The sequence below is a fragment of the Coregonus clupeaformis genome, chromosome 1 (assembly GCF_020615455.1).
Source record: "Coregonus clupeaformis isolate EN_2021a chromosome 1, ASM2061545v1, whole genome shotgun sequence".
NCBI classification, from domain to species: domain Eukaryota; kingdom Metazoa; phylum Chordata; class Actinopteri; order Salmoniformes; family Salmonidae; genus Coregonus; species Coregonus clupeaformis.
In genome coordinates, this window is record NC_059192.1 from 43,039,810 (window position 1) to 43,061,817 (window position 22,008).

Consider the following 22,008-nt stretch of genomic DNA (forward strand, 5'->3'; position numbering starts at 1 on the left):
GCATTGATGTGAGGTGGTAGATAATATATATCCCATTGGGACCAACACCATTGATTGACTTAGGTCCAACTGTCCCTTTTACCACAATCTCTTTAGCAAACAGATGTCAAAGCACTATGCATTCATAAGACATCATGATATGTCTGTGATAAATTTGTTCTCCAGAACACTGTTATAATAATAATTTGCCATTTAGCTTTTATCCAAAGCGACTTACAGTCATGTGCGCATACATTTTTACATATGGGTGGTCCCGGGGATCGAACCCTCTACCCTGGCGTTACAAGCACCATGCACTACCAATTGAGCTACAGAGGATCCAGTCATCTCCAATCCCAGAGAGCATTAGCACTAAGAAAATACCGTCCCAACAGTAATCAAGGAAGACATGGATTCCGTCCAGTGAGGAGGATCCTGGGTTTCTCCCTAGCAAGAGGATGGAGCCATTCCACAATGTCTTCAATTAACACCTAGTGCAGAGAGAAGGGAGTCCAGCTCCTTTTGTGCCTCCTCATCCTTGGGGTGAGATGGGGAAAAGGGGGGGAGAGAGAGAGAGAGAGAGACAGAGAGAGAGAGAGAGAGACAGAGAGAAATAAATTCATCTATTTTTTAACCACAACAATGACAAATGTGAGAAAACTAAGACTAGAGCACAAGAATAAGCCAGTGACACTACAGTCAGTACCCACCTCTTTGGAAATGGTTTGAATGGAAGTAGCAGCATCACACATCTTCCTGGCCTGACCTTTTTGCCCCAGGTCTCTGTAGCACTGACCAATCAAAATCAAATTCCTCATCATAATCAACATCATCACTGGTGCACATAAAAAGCCATTGGATTACTGTATATAGATGAATATAAGATGCACACATAACAAGAACATTGGCAGCCCAACTTACCTTGGCTAAAAACACAAAGTTTAATTTGGAGTACTTGGGACTGATCTCCTCCACCTGTGAAATAATGAAAATATAAGAAAAACACGAGAACACTGCACTTGCTGATAATCAACTCTTTCTAGAGTTCAGCTTCCCGAGGATGGGACAAAATGTATTCTCCTTGTCCAGAATCTCTGTAATGTGTCAGCACTAAGGTGATCCATCCTTGATTCCAGTATGATTTGGAATCACACTCTCGTGAAAAGGTAGCCCAGTCTTAGACTTGGAAGCACAAATTCCGCCCTCGGACGCGACGATGTTTGAGTTAAGTGTTACCATAAAGCTAGAAAACATGGATGTATTATTCCATTGAACATGCACCAAAAACACTACCACTGACAAAAACACAGACTCACAGTTTATGTTCTAATTGCATAAAATCAGTCCAGGACAGGTATGACGTTGGTACACGATTTGGGCAAATGAGTGCAACTGAACATAGAACTTGCTCAGCACACACAATCATAGACAGGACTAACCATAGCATTATTGTACCTCTAGCAATGGATATATAGACACAAATTAATATCTGTCTATGTACTGTATATTTCACTTGACTCAACCTTTTATTCTGACCCTATATAGCCTTAGCATTAATCATACAGTGACAAGAGTACTATGACAACACCTGGGCACTAGGTAGTGGGTAGCCACTGTTTGTGTACTTGGCTGTTGTGGCACATGTTGCATAACTCAGCAGGATGTGTTTGTTGAAGCTAGACACCCTCTACCAGTCCTTGCGGCCAGGAGCAACAAGTTACAACAGAGTCAACCACTTAAATCAAATTGATGGGTGAGATACACAAGACATGAGGAAGATGCATGCAGCAGGCCAGAAGCAATCTTGGCCAGGAGCAATTTCATTTATCTTTATATAAACGTGAAAAGTGTGAACACAGATTATGCCTCTTTAAATACGTGGGGTTTGGTCTTTGAATCTGGGTTCAGAAGCGACCTCTGGGCAAATTCTGACTCAACACAAAACAAATAGGCTGCTGTGCGCTACATGTTTTAATGGTTTGGAGAGAGCGCATGAAAGACAGTAGAGCCTATGGCTTTGCAAGATGAGTTAAAGCAAGAAAGATTGTATGATTATAACAGGTTAAAGTACACATTATAGAACTATAAAAGTAACTTTTAAATGAGAAATGTACTGGTGAAGTACATTTGCAAGGCCTGACACGCTTTACGCCAACTAACACTCATTGTCTTACGTCATATAGCACAACGATTACGCCTGCACTGATCTGTCTTGTATCTCGCAAAGGGTAATGGGATCGATCAAAAGTAGTCTGGCTACAATGGGCTGTCATAACATTGGAAAATACTGTATTACCTAGGTGACTTTGCCTAATGAACCCAATTTCACCCTCAAAAAGTCAGAATTAATATAAGATAAAACAATAAATCAGTAATTGCTTTAGACTATTTTTCTTAGTCGCTCAATTTTACATCTAGCTAAGAAGTTTGGTGCTTGAAGGAGCAGTATTTCCGGAGTTTGACAATGTGCACGAAAACTAGCTTAAATTTGCCCACATCAATAGTCTGCTAGCGCTAAGCCAGTCACTTCATATGAAATGAATAGGAAGCTAACCTACTGCACACACTCAATGCTGAACACCAAATGCTTCCTCCATAAGCTAGCTACCTAGCAAGCTACTCTAGCAACATTATTTTATCACAATGAGTGATTTGATTAGGATCCCCATTAGCCAACACCAATGGAGACAGCTAGTCTTACTGGGGTCCGACACATAACGAAAAATACTTTACAGACAAAACACTTTACAATGTACATACAGTACCAGTCAAAAGTTTGGACACACCTACTCATTCAAGGGTTTTTCTTTATTTTTGCCATTTTCTACATTGTAGAATAATAGTGATTTTAATTTTTTATTTGACCTTTATTGAACTAGGCAAGTCAGTTAAGAACAAATTCTTATTTACAATGACGGCCTACACTGGCCAAACCCGGACGACGCTGGGCCAATTGTGCGCCCTATGGGACTCCCAATTACGTCCGTTTGTGATACAGCCTGGAATCGAACCAGGGGGTCTGTAGTGATGCCTCAAGCACTGAGATGCAGTGCCTTAGACCGCTGCGCCACTCGGGAGCACTAATGATAACATCAAAACTATGAAATAACACATATGGAATCATGTAGTAACCAAAAAAAGTGTTAAACAAATCAAAATATTTGAGATTCTTCAAAGTAGCCACCCTTTGCCTTGATGACAGCTTTGCACACTCTTGGCATTCTCTCAACCAGCTTCATGAGGTAGTCACCTGGAATGCATTTCAATTAACAGATGTGCCTTATTAAAAGTACATTTCTGGAATTTATTTCCTTCTTAATGCATTTGAGCCAATCAGTTGTGTTGTGACAAGGTAGGGTTGGTATATAGAAGATAGCCCTATTTAGTAAAAGATCAAGTCCATATTATGGCAAGAACAGCTCAAAGAAGCAAAGAGAAATGACAGTCCATCATTACTTTAATAATAATAATAAATAATATGCCATTTAGCAGACGCTTTTATCCAAAGCGACTTACAGTCATGTGCGTATCCATTAAGACATGAAGGTCAGTCAATCTGGAAAATTCCAATAACTTTGAAAGTTTCTTCAAGTGCAGTCGCAAAAACCTTCAAGCGCTATGATGAAACTGGCTCTCATGATCACCCCCACAGGAATGGAAGACCCAGAGTTACCTCTGCTGCAGAGGATAAGTTCATTAGAGTTAACTGCACCTCAGATTGCAGCCCAAATAAATGCTTCACAGAGTTCAAGTAACAGACACATCAACATCAACTGTTCAGAGGAGATTGTGTGAATCAGGCCTTTATGGTCGAATTGCTGCAAAGAAACCCCTACTAAAGGACACCAATAAGAGGAAGAGACTTGCTTGGGCCAAGAAACACAAGCAATGGACATTAGACCGGTGGAAATCTATCCTTTGGTCTAATGAGTCAAAATGTGAGAACCGCCGTGTCTTTCTGAGACACAGAGTAGGTGAACGGATGATCTCCGCATGTGTGATTCCAACCGTGAAGCATGGAGGAGGAGGTGTGATGGTGCTTTGCTGGTGACACTCTGTGATTTATTTAGAATTCAAGGCACACTTAACCAGCATGGCTACCACAGCATTCTGCAGAGATACACGATCCAATCTGGTTTGCACTTGTTTTTGTGACACTCTGGCTCCATGGACTTTGATTATTGAGCCAGGGTTGTTCATTTTCTTTTGGGTGTATTTCTATGTTGGTTTCTAGTTGTTCATTTCTATGTTTGGTGATTAGTCATATGACTCCCAATCGGAGGTAACGAGTGTCAGCTGTCGGCTCGTTATCTCTGATTGGGAGCCATATTTAAACTGTTGTGGTTTCACTGTGTGTTTGTGGGTTTTTGTTCCATGTTTCTGTCAGTGTTACAGAGGACTTCACTATCGTCATTTGTTGTTTTTCGTGGTTGCTTTATTAAATAAAGTCATCATGTTCACTCCACGCGCTGCGTATTGGTCCGCTTCTTCAGACGATCGTGACAGAAAAACCCACCATAGAAGGACCAAGCAGCGTGTCCAGGAGCAAGACAGCTGGACATGGGAGGAAGCGCCTGGTAAGGAGATCGAGAGGCTGGCGATGGCCCAGGTGGGCAAATCGTGGTCCTGGGAGGACATGCTCGGGGGCAAGGGACCTTGGGGGAAGATCAAGGCCCTGGCGAGAGAGGAGCAACGGGCGTCAGCAGGGCCATCATCGTTGGAAGGACGAGAGGCAACCCCAAAAAGTTTTTGGGGGGCACATGGCTTGGGCGGCTGGGCAGCAGGAGGCGGCCACAGGGAGACGTGGAGAGAAGGCTATCGGATTACGGGAGCCATTGGCGAGTAGAGGAAGGGAAGTTGTTGCGGCACGGCGTGAGAGACTGATGTGTGTTACCAGTCCGGTCCGGCCCGTTCCTGATCCCCAGTTAAAGCCAGTGGTGTGTGTTCCCAGTACGGACCGGCCTGTTCCTACTCCACGCATCAAGCCCACGGTGTGCGTCGCCAGCCCAGCCCGGCCTGTTCCTGCTCCACGCACAGAACCTACGGTGTGCGTCGCCAGCCCAGCCCGGCCTGTTCCTGCTCCACGCACCAAGGATACGGTGTGCGTCGACAGCCCTGCCCGGCCTGTTCCTGCTCCACGCACCAAGCCCACGGTGTGCGTCGCCAGCCCAGCCCGGCCTGTTCCTGCTCCACGCACAGAACCTACGGTGTGCGTCGCCAGCCCAGCCCGGCCTGTTCCTGCTCCACGCACCAAGGATACGGTGTGCGTCGACAGCCCTGCCCGGCCTGTTCCTGCTCCACGCACCAAGCCCACGGTGTGCGTCGCCAGCCCAGCCCGGCCTGTTCCTGCTCCACGCACAGAACCTACGGTGTGCGTCGCCAGCCCAGCCCGGCCTGTTCCTGCTCCACGCACAGAACCTACGGTGTGCGTCGCCAGCCCAGCCCGGCCTGTTCCTGCTCCACGCACCAAGGATACGGTGTGCGTCGACAGCCCTGCCCGGCCTGTTCCTGCTCCACGCACCAAGGATACGGTGTGCGTCGACAGCCCTGCCCGGCCTGTTCCTGCTCCACGCACCAAGCCTACGGTGTGCGTCGCCAGCCCAGCCCGGCCTGTTCCTGCCACCCGCACCAAGTCTACGGTGCGCGTCGCCAGCCCGGTCCGGCCTGTTCCTTCTCCCCGCACTAGCCCTGAGATGCGTGTCCTCAGCCCGGTACCTCCAGTTCCGGCACTACGCGCCAGGCCTAAGGTGCGCCTCAGACGGCCAGAGTCGGCCGTCTGCCCAACGGCGCCTGAACTGCCCGTCTGCCCAACGGCGCCTGAACTGCCCGTCTGCCCAACGGCGCCTGAACTGCCCGTCTGCCCAACGGGCGCCTGAACTGCCCGTCTGCCCAACGGGCGCCTGGACTGCCCGTCTGCCCAACGGCGCCTGAACTGCCCGTCTGCCCAACGGGCGCTTGAACTGCCCGTCTGCCCAACGGCGCTAAAGCCGCCCGTCTGTACTGAACCTGCAAAGCCGCCCGTCTGCCATGAGCCTTCAGAGCCGTCCGCCAGACCGGAGCCGCTAGAGCCTTCCGCCAGACAGGAGCCGCTAGAGCCTTCCGCCAGACAGGATCAGCCAGAGCCTTCCGCCAGACAGGATCAGCCAGAGCCTTCCGCCAGACAGGATCAGCCAGAGCCTTCCGCCAGACAGGATCAGCCAGAGCCTTCCGCCAGACAGGATCAGCCAGAGCCTTCCGCCAGACAGGATCCGCCAGAGCCGTCCAGCCAGGATCCGCCAGAGCCGTCCAGCAAGGATCCGCCAGAGCCGTCCAGCCAGGATCCGCCAGAGCCAGCCAGCCAGGATCCGCCATTCAGTCCGGTGCTGCCCCTTAGTCCGGTGCTGCCCCTTAGCCCGGTGCTGCCCCTTAGCCCGGTGCTGCCCCTTAGTCCGGTGCTGCCCCTGAGTCCGGTGATGCCTCTTAGTCCAGTGCTGTCCCTTAATCCTGTGGGGGTTTAGTTGGGGGTGGTCATTTGGAGGAGGCTACGTAAGCGGGTAGTGACTATGGTGGGGTGGGGACCACGACCAGTGCCAGAGCCGCCACCATGGACAGACGCCCACCCAGACCCTCCCTAGACTGTATGTTGGTGCGCCCGGAGTTCGCACCTTTAGGGGGGGGTACTGTGACACTCTGGCTCCATGGACATTGATTATTGAGCCAGGGTTGTTCATTTTCTTTTGGGTGTATTTCTATGTTGGTTTCTAGTTGTTCATTTCTATGTTTGGTGATTAGTCATATGACTCCCAATCGGAGGTAACGAGTGTCAGCTGTCGGCTCGTTATCTCTGATTGGGAGCCATATTTAAACTGTTGTGGTTTCACTGTGTGTTTGTGGGTTTTTGTTCCATGTTTCTGTCAGTGTTACAGAGGACTTCACTATCGTCATTTGTTGTTTTTCGTGGTTGCTTTATTAAATAAAGTCATCATGTTCACTCCACGCGCTGCGTATTGGTCCGCTTCTTCAGACGATCGTGACAGTTTTTCAACAGGACAATGACCCAAAACACACTTCCAGGCTGTGTAAGGGCTATTTGTCTAAGGAGAGTGATGAAGTGCTGCATCAGATGACCTGGCCTCCACAATCACCCGACCTCAACCCAATTAAGATGGTTAGGGATGAGTTGGACCGCAGTGAAGGAAAAGCAGCCAACAAGTGCTCAACATATGTGGGAACTCCTTCAAGACTGTTGGAAAAGCATTCCTCATGAAGCTGGTTGAGAGAATGCCAAGTGTGTGCAAAGCTGTCATCAAGGCAAAGGGTGGCTATTTGAAGAATCTCAAATATAAAATATATTTTGATTTGTTTAACACTTTTGGTTACTACATGATTCCATATGTGTTATATCATAGTTTTGATGTCTTCACTATTATTCTACAATGTAAAAAATAGTAAAAATAAAGAAAAACCCCTGAATGAGTAGGTGTGTCCAAACTTTTGACTGGTACTGTACATTTAAAAACATTAACATGTAGTGTGTGTGCGTATCTATCAGTTACACATACATGTCAGTAAACACACAACAAGTAGGTCACATGTGGGAGAGGCGTTGTGCCGTGAGGTGTTGTTTATTTGTTTTTTGAAACCAGGATTGCTGTTCACTTGCGCTACAGTATATAAGATGGAAGGGAGTTCCATGCACTCATGGCTCTGTATAATACTGTACGTTTCCTTGAATTTGTTCTGGACCTGGGGACTGTGAAAAGACCCCTGGTGGCATGTCTGATGGGGTAAGTGTGTGTGTCAGTGCTGTGTGTAAGTTGACTATGCAAATAATTTGGAATTTCCAACACAATGTTTCTTATAAAAATAAGAAGAAGTCTTTACTCAACTCTTAGTCAAGAGAGACTAACATGCATAGTATTAATATTAGCCCCTGATTACAATGAAAAGCAAGACGTGCCACTCTATTCTGAGCCAGCTGCAGCTTAACTAGGTCTTTCTTTGCAGCACTTGACCATATGGCTGGACAATAATCAGGATAAGATCAAACTACAGCCTGCATGCTTTGCGGAGTATGGTGTCAAAAAAGCAGAGCATCTCTTTATTACAGACAGACCTCTCCCCAGCTTTACAACCATTGAATCTATATGTTTTGACCATGACAGTTTACAATCTAAGGTAACACCAAGTAATATAGTCTCCTCAACTTGTTGAACAGCCACACCATTCATTACCGGATTCAGCTGAGGTCTAGAACTTACGGAATGATTTGACCCAAATACAATGCTATTAGTTTTAGAGATATTCTGGACGCGTTTTGAAGAAGCAGCTAGCGCTGCCTATTCTACTGCGAGTCAGTGCATTAGCCTCCCGTCAGCTTCTGCTGCGCTCAGCTGATCCAAACATTAGTAGCGATCGTGGAGAAACATGCTGATCTACGGACTGATTTCTGATAACGGTTGAGGGAAGAGCAATGAATACATACTGTGTCAAACACTTTTGCGCTGAACTGCAATCCATGGTAGCGTGGAGAATAACAATACCTTGAGGAAGTTCTTCAGAGCATCTTGTACCGTGGCACTTGGAGGCTCTCCAAACAATGTAGCAGCAACTTTCCTCTCAATCCACGACAACTGAGCCACCTGAACAGAACCAATGTAGAAACCGTTTCAGAACATGGCAAACCAGAAAAGCATTTAAACATGGTGGGTAAAGTAGCATTTAAGTCTGTGAAAGTAGCATTTACAGTGCATTCAGAAAGTATTCAGACCTCTTGACATTTCTCCACATTTTGTTAAATTATAGCTTTATTTTAAAATTGATTAAATTATCCTCATCAATCTACACACAACACCCAATAATGACAAAGCCAAAACAGGTATTTAGAATTTTTTGCAAATGTATTAAAAATAAAAAACAGAAATACCTTATTTAAGTAGGTATTCAGTCCCTTTGCTATGAGACTCGTAATTGAGCTCAGGTGCAACCTGTTTCCATTGATCATTATTAAAATGTTTCTACAACTTTATTGGAGTCCACCTGTGGTTAATTCAAATGATTGGACATGATTTGGAAAGGGACACACCTGTCTATATAAGGTCCCACAGTTGACAGTACATGTCAGAGCAAAAACCAAGCCATGAGGTCAAAGGAATTGTCCGTAGAGGTGTGAGACAGGATTGTGTCGAGGCACAGATCTGGGGAAGGGTACCAAAAAATGTCTGCAGCATTGAAGGTCCCCAAGAACACAGTGGCCTCCATCATTCTTAAATGGAAGAAGTTTGGAACCACCAAGACTCTTCCTAGAGCTGGCCGCCTGGCCAAACTGAGCTGATCTGGGGAGAAGGGCCTTGGTCAGGGAAGTGACCAAGAACCCTATGGTCACTCTGACAGAGGTCCAGAGTTCCTCTGTGGAGATGGGAGAACCTTCCAGAAGGACAACCATCTCTGCAGCACTCCACTAATCAGGTTTTTATAGTAGAGTGGCCAGACGGAAGCCACTACTCAGTAAAAGGCACATGACAGCCGGCTTGGAGTTTGCCAAAAGGCACCTAAAGGACTCTCATACCATGAGACAAAATATTCTCTGGTCTGATGAAACCAAGATTGAACTATTTGGCCTGAATGCCATGCGTCACGTCTGGAGGAAACCTGGCACCATCCTACGGTGAAGCATGGTGGTGGCAGCATCATGCTCTGGGATGTTTTTCGGCGGCAGGGACGGGGAGACTAGTCAGGATCGAGGGAAAGATGAACGGAGCAAAGTACAGCGAGATCCTTGATGAAAACCTGCTCCAGAGCGCTCAGGACCTCATACTGGGGCAAAGGTTCACCTTCCAATAGGACAACGAACCTAAGCACACAGCCAAGACAACGCAGGAGTGGCTTCAGGACAAGTCTCTGAATATCCTTGAGTGGCCCAGCCAGAGCCTGGACTTGAACCCAATCGAACATCTCTGGAGAGACCTGAAAATAGCTGTGGAGCGACGATCCCCATCCAACCTGCCAGAACTTGAGAGGATCTGCAGAGGAGAATGGGAGAAACTCCCCAAATACAGGTGTTCCAAGCTTGTAGCGTCATACCCAAGAAGACTCAAGGCTGTAATCGCTGCCAAAGGTGCTTTAACAAAGTACTGAGTAAAGTGTCTGAATACATTTTAGCTTTGTCATTGTGGTGTATTGTCTGTAGATTGAGGGAAAAAAACAATTTAATCAATTTTAAAATTACCTGTAACGTAAAAAAACGTGGAAAAGGTCAAGGGGTCTGAATACTTTCCGAATGCACTGTAAGTCAGGGGATATGTCAGCAGAGTAAAGGATCTGAATTTTTTTTATTTTTCACTATACAAAGAAACTTCCAAAATACTGTTGCCAAGGCCCTGTCACTCATGATTTGGAGACAATATAATCTACCAAGCAGTTTCTAATCTTAACACACACCAACCCATCACGACAAACAGTGAGAATTAGGGATGTGCATCTTTCCCTTTCAAGACGATTCGATACGTACCTAGATACATGGGCTCCGATACGATACAGGAACGATACGTTTGACTTTGAAATTATTGAGTGCGATTCGGTTTGATTAGAGAATACAATTCAATGCACCAACATTTGTCGCATAAACACATTCAACTCTAAATTAAAATCTGCTGCTGATGGAGCTCATGAGCTGGGCCTCTGAGCTGACTTCTCTCTGTGCGTGTTTGTGTGTGTGTGTAAATGATGTACAGTGCCTTCAGAAAGTATTCATACCCCTTGACTTATTCCACATTGTTGTGTTACAGCCTGAATTCAAAATGGATAAAAAAATAAAAAAATCACACCCATATACACACAATCCCTCATAATGAGAAAGTGAAAACATGTTTTTAGAAATTTTAGCAAATGTATTAAAAATTAAATACAGAAATATTACATTTACATAAATATTCACACCCCTAATGACACCTGTTTAATTTTCTAAACTGACCACTTTTCAGGGAGTGTATTATTCACTGTATGGTTGACTTGGGTTAGGGTGGGTGTGTGTGTGTGTGTCACATACAGCATAGCACCAGCGGCCCAGCAGGTAGTAAGACATAGGATCCTGTGGTTTCAGCTCGATGGCCTTATCCAAATGATCCTGTGAGCAAGGGAGGGAGAAAACAGAAGAGGACCGACAGCATTAAGTGTTCATTCATTAGACCACACATTCTCCTTTACCTGATCGGTCCTTCTCGACGTACCCATCTACCCACTACTACTTCACAAATATCTCTCACACACACACTTACATGAATGTACAACAAGCTCCTATTTGTCATGCAACCCTCTCCTTTTACCCTCCCCCTGTTCATTTCCACTCCATCGCAAAATCAGTCTCTTTCGCTCTTTCTCTACCCTCTCGCTCACTTTCTGTCTCCCTCCAACTCTCCTCCCACTCTCTCTTTCTCTCCCACTCACTCCCCCTCTCCACACATTGCATGTTCTTCATGTCCGCCCCCTTCTCCCTCTACCCCCACACCGTACGAGGCTTTGCAGGTAAACAGTTTGTGAAGCAACTGACAGGTAAGATAAATGCTACGTGCTGTTGCCCCAGTCTCTGCCGTTATGCAACCCTTACATCTGGGTGTTAGTGAGGGGAGTGATCAGAATAGCCCACGGGCAATAAGGCTAAGACATGTATAGCAGTCAGTGTATAGATGTGCTGTCCACAACTGTGTGTATAGGAACACTTTCTATGTTTAATTTGAACAACACCTGACCTAAATAAGACAGAGGGTGATGATTCTGGCTGTCAACTTGTGGCGATGGGAGGACCCTCTAGACACAGATAGGACTAAACACTGACAGTGACAGACTACAGGGGAGGTTCTGGAAAAGTATAAGCCCTGACCTCAGTTACCCTCTCTTATTATTATTAATTCCACCAATCAATCTGTGTGCCTGCCATCACCTCAGGTGCTGCTAATGTACAGTGCCTTCAGAAAGTATTTATACCCCTTGACTTATTCCACATTTTGTTGTGTTACAGCCTGAATTCAAAATGGATTCAATATTATTATTTTTTCACCCATTTACACACAATACCCCATAATGACAAAGACAAAACATGTTTAGACATTTGTGCACATTTCTTGAAAATGAAATACAGAAATATCTCATTTACATAGGTATTCACACCCCTGAGTCAATACATAATATAATCACATTTGGCAGCGATTACAGCTGTGAGACTTTCTGGCTAAGTCTCTAAAAGCTTTGCACGCCTGGATTTTACAATATTTGCACATTATTCTTTTTAAAATTCTTCAAGCTCTGTCAAGTTGGTTGTTGATCATTGCTAGACAGCCATTTTCAAGTCTTGCCATAGATTTTCAAGTTGATTTAATTCAAAACTGTAACTAGGCCACTCAGGAACATTCAATGTAGTCTTGGTAAGCTACTCCAGTGTATATTTGGCCTTGTGGTTTAGGTTATTGTCCTGCTGAAAGGTGAATTTGTCTCCCAGTGTCTGTTGGAAGGCAGACTGAACCAGGTTTTCCTCTAGGACTTTGCCTGTGCTTAGCTCTATTCCGTTTCTTTTTACACCCCCCCAAAAAACTCCCTATTCCTTGCTAATGACAAGCATACCCATAACATGATGCAGCCACCACTATGCTTGACAATATGAAGAGTGGTACTCAGTGATGTGTTGCGTTTGCCCCAAACATAACACTTTGTATTCAGGTCCTACAGTTAATTTCTTAGCCACATTTATTTTAGCATTTACTTTACTGCCTTATTGCAAACAGGATGCATGTTTTGGAATATGTTTATTAAGTACAGGCTTCCTTCTTTTCACTCTGTTATTTATGTTAGTATTGTTGAGTAACTACAAAGTTCTTGATCCATCTTCAGTTTTCTCCTATCACAGCCATTAAACTCTGTAACTGTTTTAAAGTCACCATTGGCCTCATGGTGAAATCCCTGAGCGGTTTTCTTCCTCTCTGGCAACTGAGTTAGGAAGGACGCCTGCATGTTTGTAGAGACTGGGTATATTGATACACCATCCAAAGTGTAATTAATAACTTCACTATGCTCAAAGAGATATTCAACGCCTGCTTTTTAAAAATGTATTTATTATCTGCCAATAGTGCCCTTCTTTGCGAGGCATTAGAAAACCACCCTGGTCTTTGTGCTTCAATCTGTGTTTGAAATTCACTGCTCGACTGCTCGAGATAATTGTATGTGTGGGGTACAGAGATGAGGTAGTCATTCAAAAATGGTGCAACTTATTATGTGACTTGTTAAGCACATGTTTACTCCTGAAGCTTATGTAGGCTTGTCATAACAAAGGGTTTGAATTCTTATCAACTCCAGACATTTCAACTTTTCATTTTTAATGAATTTGTAAAAATGTCAACAAACATAATTCTACTTTGACATTATGGGGTAATGTGTGTAGGCCAGTGACACATCTAAATGTAATCAATTTTAAATTCAGGCTGTAACACAAGAAAATTTGGAAAAAGTAAAGGGGTGTGAATACTTTCTGAAGGCACTGTAGGTAAGGTCTGACATAGTTCAAGTACAGACAAAACAAACACTTGAATCGGTGACCACATGAAGATATAGCTTTGTGTGTAGACTGTCAGAAAATCACTTACTTTGAAGATGTAGCCATTCTTTATCCTGTTCTGCACAGTCTCATACTCTGTCATGATTCCACACATTATGGCGTACCTAGAGAACAGGGATGTGCAAGGTTATTCCAATATCCGAACAGACATTAGTACTCGAATACTTGTGTGAGTAGGCAATTCATTTTTGCTCGGCCAAAAAATTATAGGCCTATTTTAACACTGAAAATGCTTTTTCTAAATGTAATTAAAATATCCATGTGACATTGTTACATACTACAAGGATAATATACCATGACATTTCAAATGATTAATTTAATAAAACAACAAACTTTTCAATGTACAGTGGGGAAAAAAAGTATTTAGTCAGCCACCAATTGTGCAAGTTCTCCCACTTAAAAAGATGAGAGAGGCCTGTAATTTTCATCATAGATACACGTCAACTATGACAGACAAAATGAGAAAAAACATTCCAGAAAATCACATTGTAGGATTTTTTATGAATTTATTTGCAAATTATGGTGGAAAATAAGTATTTGGTCAATAACAAAAGTTTCTCAATACTTGGACATGTACTGTTTTAAGCAGGGGGACACGTCTGGCACTGCAGGATTTGAGTAGTGTGTTACTGATGGTAGGCTTTGTTACTTTGGTCCCAGCTCTCTGCAGGTCATTCACTAGGTCCCCCCGTGTGGTTCTGGGATTTTTGCTCACCGTTCTTGTGATCATTTTGACCCCACGGGGTGAGATCTTGCGTGGAGCCCCAGATCGAGGGAGATTATCAGTGGTCTTGTATGTCTTCCATTTCCTAATAATTGCTCCCACAGTTGATTTCTTCAAACCAAGCTGCTTAACTATTGCAGATTCAGTCTTCCCAGCCTGGTGCAGGTCTACACAATTGGTGGCTGACTAAATACTTTTTTTCCCCACTGTAGTTTTTATGAGATGTGCCCCATAGAGAGACAGAGAATAGAGAGAATTGTTCAGAAATGTTGCTTTGTAATTTTGTCATGCCAATAAAGCCTTTTGAATGTGAAAGAAACAGATCATGGAGAGATTGCGATAAATAAGAGAGGGGGAGAGAGCGAGAGAGAAAGATGGAGGAGGGTTTGAATAGGAGTCCTTCAGTTCAGTCTTAATCATTTTTAAAACGACACTATATGGTGAAATGTTAACTAATTTGATAAAGCTCTCCCTGGCAACGTTTCCTCATTTTCTTGTGATGCCTATTACTTCTGCCCTCTCTCCCACAGGAGTCAGGCATGATGGAGAGCAGGGAGGGGTTGGGGTGGTTGCCTGACTCACACCACCCATTCCCTGGATCACTAGCCACAACTCAACCCAGAAGGCGCTGGAAGCCAACAACACTCAACCTCCCAGACAAGCTCCTCATTAAACAACTTGGAGGAGAGATAAGATAAGCCGCTTTGCCTCTTTTCCCTGGTTCTCGCTCCCAATTAAAGCTACAGTCTAAGCTTTAGGAAGCTGTTCAATGGTCATTTCAATTATAGATGTGTACCCAATGTATAGCGTCAAAATATGGTTAAAGCGATCACTTGGATGTCATGGATTGTCAGTCCAAAACAAGTGGAGAGGCTGGCGTTCTGTTTTCAGAATCCCAGAATGCAGCTTTAATATACAGGGAAGAGGCTAAATAAAACAGTTCTGCGTACAGTGGAAGATGGTGTGTGTTTTTACCCCAGCCTGTAGCTGTGGGTTTGGAGAGAAGAAGAATGAGGTGATCAAAGTCCTTTCACCACAAGGCCTCTAATCCTGCTGGTACTCACAGCGGGACATAAACACCTTTTATACAAAGGATCAAGGGGGTGAAAAAGTCACCTGACTGTGAAGAGGGTGGTGGTGGTGGTACTGATGGTAGATTGGGATGTGTGTGTGTTTGTGAGGGGTGTATGGTAGCCTGTGAAAGCATTTGTTGGCAGGCCATGAAATAGAGAGAGTCTCTCTCTTGCTGGGCTTTAATCAGATGAAATGAGGCAGGCATAGCGTGCTACTTAACCGGATTGCAGCTCCTAAAGAAAACAGTGAAAAATGTACCGGGTTATCTAGTGTGTTGTGCCAACTGCCAATGTTAAATTCTGTTGCCTGATTAGCAGGAAACTAATTTAGTAGGATTTTGTGTATGAACTGTGTACGTACCGATATAATATGCTCCATGTGATTCATACATGTACAGTACATTCGGAAAGTATTCAGACCCCTTGACATTCCACATTTTGTTACGTTACAGCATTATTCTAAAATTGATTAAATAAAAATGGTTCCTTATCAATCTACACACAATACCCCATAATGACGAAAACAGGTTTAAAAAAAAAAACAGAAACACCTTATTTACATAAATATTCAGACCCTTTGCTTGAAGACTCGAAATTGAGCTCAGGTGCATCCTGTTTCCATTGATCATCCTTGAGATGTTTCTACAACTTGATTTGAGTTCACCTGTGGTAAATTCAATTGATTGGACATGATTTGGAAAGGCACACCTGTCTACATAAGGTCCCACAGTTGATAGTGCATGTCAGAGCAAACACCAAGCCATGAGGTCGAAGGAATTGTCCGTAAAGCTCCAAGACAATATTGTGTCGAGTGACAGATCTGGGGAAGGGTACCAAAAAATGTCTGCAGCATTGAAGGTCCCCAAGAACACAGTGGCCTCAGGGAGGCAGATGGTCACTCTGACAGAGCTCCAGAGTTCCTCTGTGGAGATGGGAGAACCTTCCAGAAGGACAACCATCTCTGCAGCACTCCACCAATCAGGAATTTATGGTAGTGGCCAGACGGAAGCCACTCCTTAGTAAAAGGCACATGACAGCCCGCTAAAGGACTCTCAGACCATGAGAAACAAGAAGCATGACGACTTGCAGCGAGTTGTGAACTTCATCAACAACTACGCAGAGGATAATGCAATAGTATTACCAGGACACCACCGAGGACACAAACACTTTGGTGGAAAGCTGCTGCCATCTCATGTCACAAAAGCAGCGGTGTGGCTTCTCTACAAGGAATCGATGACAACACTTGGTATGTAAAGCATAAACAACACGTTTTGATTATTTAATTTAACCCTGCAACGAGTAGGTGTGTCCAATTTTTTTGACTGGCACTATATATACACTACCAGTCAAAAGTTTGGACACACCTACTCATTCAAGGGTTTTTCTTTATTTTTACTATGTTTTACATTGTAGAATAATAGTGAAGACATCAAAACTATTAAATAACACATATGGAATCATGTAGTAACCAAAAAAGTGTTAAACAAATCAAATTATATTTTATATTTGAGATTCTTCAAACACTTTTTTGATTACTACATGATTCCATATGTGTTATTTCATCGTTTTGAAGCCTTCACTATTATTCTACAATATAGAAAATAGTACAAAATAAAGAAAAACCCTGGAATGAGTATGTGTGTCCAAACTTTTGACTGGTATTGTATGTAAATGTAATATTTCAGTTATTTATTTATTTATTTTTCTTAAAAATTTCACTAAAACGCATTTTGCTTTATCATTATGGGGTATTGTGTATAGATTGTTAAGGGGAAAAAAACTATTTAATCAATTTTAGAATAAGGCTGTAACGTAACAAAATGTGGAAAAAGTCAATGGGTCTGAATACTTTCCGAATGCACTGTATAAAGTGGGTAAAACAGTATGTAAACATTATTAAAGTGACCAGTGTTCAATTACTATGTACATAGGGCAGCAGTCTCTAATGTGCAGGGTAGTGCAGCGGGTGGTAGCCGGCTAGAACAGTGACTAAGGTTCAGGGCAGGGCACTGTACGGAGGCCGGCTAGCGGTGACTGTTTAACAGTCTGATGGCTTACCAAGAAAAACTTCCAAAAGGTAAAACGCAGTTGGAGCACTCAACAAAAGAGATTGATTTCTTAATGCTCACTTTAATCCATTGTACAGGATGCTGACCGGTGACTGACGTTGACGTCAAGCTGACGTCTTCCTCAGGGTTACCTGACCATTGCACAGCTCCTATTTCTAGCCTAGTGGCTCATTGAGACACAACAATATAAAACAATTATAATGATAATATGTTTCAAGGTAAATGGCAAATTATAGCACAAAATAAAAAGAGAAATAGTGTCTCATTAATCAATAGGCCATGTCAAAATATACATAGGTGATATTTGGATGTCTGAAAATCTGGAGACACAGAGATCCCAAAAAATCAAGGCAAGGACAGTGAAAAATCATTGTTTAGCCCCTTTGGATCCACAATGTCTAAGGAGTACTGCCAGAATGCCTCTTTTGTTTTAGTTTACGTATGATATCACCTCCTCTTGGTGAAATTTGGATGTGTTCTATGGCTACAAAGCACAGGGAGGCCACTTTCCCGCTGGTTAGTTTTTCACTCATGCCGGGCAGGCTACTCTGGTTATTGTGCTGTGCTACAGGTGATATTCTGACATACAGTGGGGAAAAAAAGTATTTAGTCAGCCACCAATTGTGCAAGTTCTCCCACTTAAAAAGATGAGAGAGGCCTGTAATTTTCATCATAGGTACACGTCAACTATGACAGACAAAATGAGAAAAGAAATTCTCCAGAAAATCACATTGTTGGATTTTTTATGAATTTATTTGCAAATTGTGGTGGAAAATAAGTATTTGGTCAATAACAAAAGTTTCTCAATACTTTGTTATATACCCTTTGTTGGCAATGACACAGGTCAAACGTTTTCTGTAAGTCTTCACAAGGTTTTCACACACTGTTGCTTGTATTTTGGCCCATTCCTCCATGCAGATCTCCTCTAGAGCAGTGATGTTTTGGGGCTGTCGCTGGGCAACACGAACTTTCAACTCCCTCCAAAGATTTTCTATGGGGTTGAGATCTGGAGACTGGCTAGGCCACTCCAGGACCTTGAAATGATTCTTACGGAGCCACTCCTTCGTTGCCCGGGCGGTGTGTTTGGGATCATTGTCATGCTGAAAGACCCAGCCACGTTTAATCTTCAATGCCCTTGCTGATGGAAGGAGGTTTTCACTCAAAATCTCACGATACATGGCCCCATTTGCATTACACGGATCAGTCGTCCTGGTCCCTTTGCAGAAAAACAGCCCCAAAGCATGATGTTTCCACCCCCATGCTTCACAGTAGGTATGGTGTTCTTTGGATGCAACTCAGCATTCTTTGTCCTCCAAACACGACGAGTTGAGTTTTTACCAAAAAGTTATATTTTGGTTTCATCTAACCATATGACATTCTCCCAATCCTCTTCTGGATCATCCAAATGCACTCTAGCAAACTTCAGACGGGCCTGGACATGTACTGGCTTAAGCAGGGGGACACGTCTGGCACTGCAGGATTTGAGTCCCTGGCGGCGTAGTGTGTTACTGATGGTAGGCTTTGTTACTTTGGTCCCAGCTCTCTGCAGGTCATTCACTAGGTCCCCCCGTGTGGTTCTGGGATTTTTACTCACCATTCTTGTGATCATTTTGACCCCAGGGGGTGAGATCTTGCGTGGAGCCCCAGATCGAGGGAGATTATCAGTGGTCTTGTATGTCTTCCATTTCCTAATAACTGCTCCCACAGTTGATTTCTTCAAACCAAGCTGCTTACCTATTGCAGATTCAGTCTTCCCAGCCTGGTGCAGGTCTACAATTTTGTTTCTGGTGTCCTTTTGACAGCTCTTTGGTCTTGGCCATAGTGGAATTTGGAGTGTGACTGTTTGAGGTTGTGGACAGGTGTCTTTTATACTGATAACAAGTTCAAACAGGTGCCATTAATACAGGTAACGAGCGTTGGACAGAGGAGCCTCTTAAAGAAGAAGTTACAGGTCTGTGAGAGCCAGAAATCTTGCTTGTTTGTAGGTGACCAAATACTTATTTTCCACCATAATTTGCAAATAAATTCATAAAAAATCCTACAATGTGATTTTCTGCTCATCGCCCGGGCAACGAAGGAGTGGCTTCGTAAGAAGCATTTCAAGGTCCTGGAGTGGCCTAGCCAGTCTCCAGATCTCAACCCCATAGAAAATCTTTGGAGGGAGTTGAAAGTCAGTGTTGCCCAGCGACAGCCCCAAAACATCACTGCTCTAGAGGAGATCTGCATGGAGGAATAGGCCAAAATACCAGCAACAGTGTGTGAAAACCTTGTGAAGACTTACAGAAAACGTTTGACCTGTGTCATTGCCAACAAAGGGTATATAACAAAGTATTGAGAAACTTTTGTTATTGACCAAATACTTATTTTCCACCATAATTTGCAAATAAATTCATTAAAAATCCTACAATGTGATTTTCTGGATTTTCTTTTCTCATTTTGTCTGTCATAGTTGACGTGTACCTATGATGAAAATTACAGGCCTCTCTCATCTTTTTAAGTGGGAGAACTTGCACAATTGGTGGCTGACTAAATACTTTTCCCCCCCACTGTATGTATGTATGTATGTACACTACCAGTCAAAAGTTTGGACACACCTACTCATTAAAGGATTTATCTTTATTTTAAAGGATTTATCTTTATCAGCAAGGATGAAGCCACTGCTCCAAAACCGCCATAAAAAAGCCAGACTCCGGTTTGCAACTGCACATGGGGACAAAGATCGTACTTTTTGGAGAAATGTCCTCTGGTCTGATGAAACAAAAATAGAACTGTTTGGCCATAATGACCATCGTTATGTTTGGAGGAAAAATGGGCAGGCTTGCCAGCCGAAGAACACCATCCCAACCGTGAAGAACAGGGGTGGCAGCATCATGCTGTGGGGGTGCTTTGCTGCAGGAGGGACTGGTGCACTTCACAAAATAGATGGCATCATGAGGAAGGAAAATTATGTGGATATATTGAAGCAGCATCTCAAGACATCAGTCAGGAAGTTAAAGCTTGGTTTCAAATGGGTCTTCCAAATGGACAATGACCCCAAGCATCCTTCCAAAGTTATGGCTTAAGGACAACAAAGTCAAGGTATTGGAGTGGCCATCACAAGGCCCTGACCTCAATCCTATAGAAAATGTGTGGGCAGAACTGAAAAAGCGTGTGCGAGCAAGGAGACCTACAAACCTGACTCAGTTACACCAGCTCTGTCAGGAAGAATGGGCCAAAATTCATCCAACTTATTGTGGGAAGTTTGTGGAAGGCTACCCGAAACGTTTGACCCAAGTTAAACAATTGAAAGGCAATGCTACCAAATACTAATTGAGTGTATGTAAACTTCTGATCCACTGGGAATGTGATAAAATAAACAAAAGCTTAAATAAATCATTCTCTCTACTATTATTCTGACATTTCACATTCTTAAAATAAAGTGGTGATCCTAACTGACCTAGGACATGGAATCTTTACTAGGAGTTTAAATGTATTTGGATAAGATATATGTAAACTTCCGACTTCAACTGTATTTACCTTTCCATGGTAGCAAGATCTTATCTATTTTTGCTAACTTTCTATTAAAATCTATTGGAGTGAGATCATTTATTTCATTTGGGATATGTATTCTGAGTATATCCACATCACCATCAGACCATTTTATTGGTAAACTACATGGTCATGTAAAAATTGTATTTTTTAGTGATCCAATACATAATATGGTACATTTATCATAATTTGGTTGTAATCCAGAGAAGTTAGAAAATGTATCTAGATCCTCTATGAGGCTGTAGAGGGATTGAAGTTGAGGATTTAAAAGAAAACATGAATCATCAGCGTACAATGACACCTTTGTTTTTAAGCCCTGGATTTCTAATCCCTTGATCTTATTGTTGGATCTGATTTTAATCGCTAACAGTTCGATGGCCATAAGAAATAGATATGCCAAAAGTGGACAACTTTGTTTTACTCCTCTTGTCAGTTTAAAACTTTCTGAGAAATAGTCATTATTTACTATTTTACAACTAGGGTTACTATACATGATTTTAACCCATTTCATAAGAGATTCTCCAAAATTGAAATAATCCAGGCATTTATATATAAACTCCAGTCGTACTTTATCAAATGCCTTTTCAAAGTCTGCTATGAATAGCAGGCCTGGTTTCCCAGATTTTTCATAGTGTTCTATTGTTTCCAGTACTTGCCTTATATTATCTCCAATGTATCGTCCATGTAAAAACCCTGTCTGATTAGAATGAATAATGTCCAACAATACCTTTTTTTAATTCTATGCGCTATACATTTTGCTAGAATTTTTGCATCACAACACTCAAGTGTAAGGGGCCTCCAATTGGACTGGATCTTTATATTTCCCACTTGTACCCTGTTACAAAAAAGGTTTGGTATACCTCGACTGGTATGCCATCCAACCCTGGAGTTTTCCCGGACTTAAAGTCTTTAATTGCATCCAGAAGTTCCTCCTATGTAATTTCACCTTCACATGAGTCTTTCTGTATGGCTGTTAATTTTACATTATCAATTGAAAAAAAATCCCTACAATTAGCTTCAGTTAGAGGAGATGGAGGCGACTGAAACGATAAC

General features: G+C 43.2%; 1 protein-coding gene across 1 annotated transcript in view; it reads right to left on the reverse strand.

The window, feature by feature from the left end:
* Nucleotides 1-245: 245 nt before the first annotated feature.
* The window catches only part of LOC121569078 (regulator of microtubule dynamics protein 2-like), a 140,570-nt gene continuing 118,807 nt past the window's right edge, over nt 246-22,008 (reverse strand). The window contains exons 6-11 of the mRNA XM_041879716.2: nt 13,590-13,665; nt 11,006-11,083; nt 8,502-8,600; nt 901-954; nt 690-770; nt 246-516 (exon numbers count right to left, since the gene is read on the reverse strand). Coding sequence (XP_041735650.1) covers nt 460-516; nt 690-770; nt 901-954; nt 8,502-8,600; nt 11,006-11,083; nt 13,590-13,665 — 445 coding nt within the window. The 3' untranslated portion in view covers nt 246-459. The remainder of the gene's footprint in view (nt 517-689; nt 771-900; nt 955-8,501; nt 8,601-11,005; nt 11,084-13,589; nt 13,666-22,008) is intronic.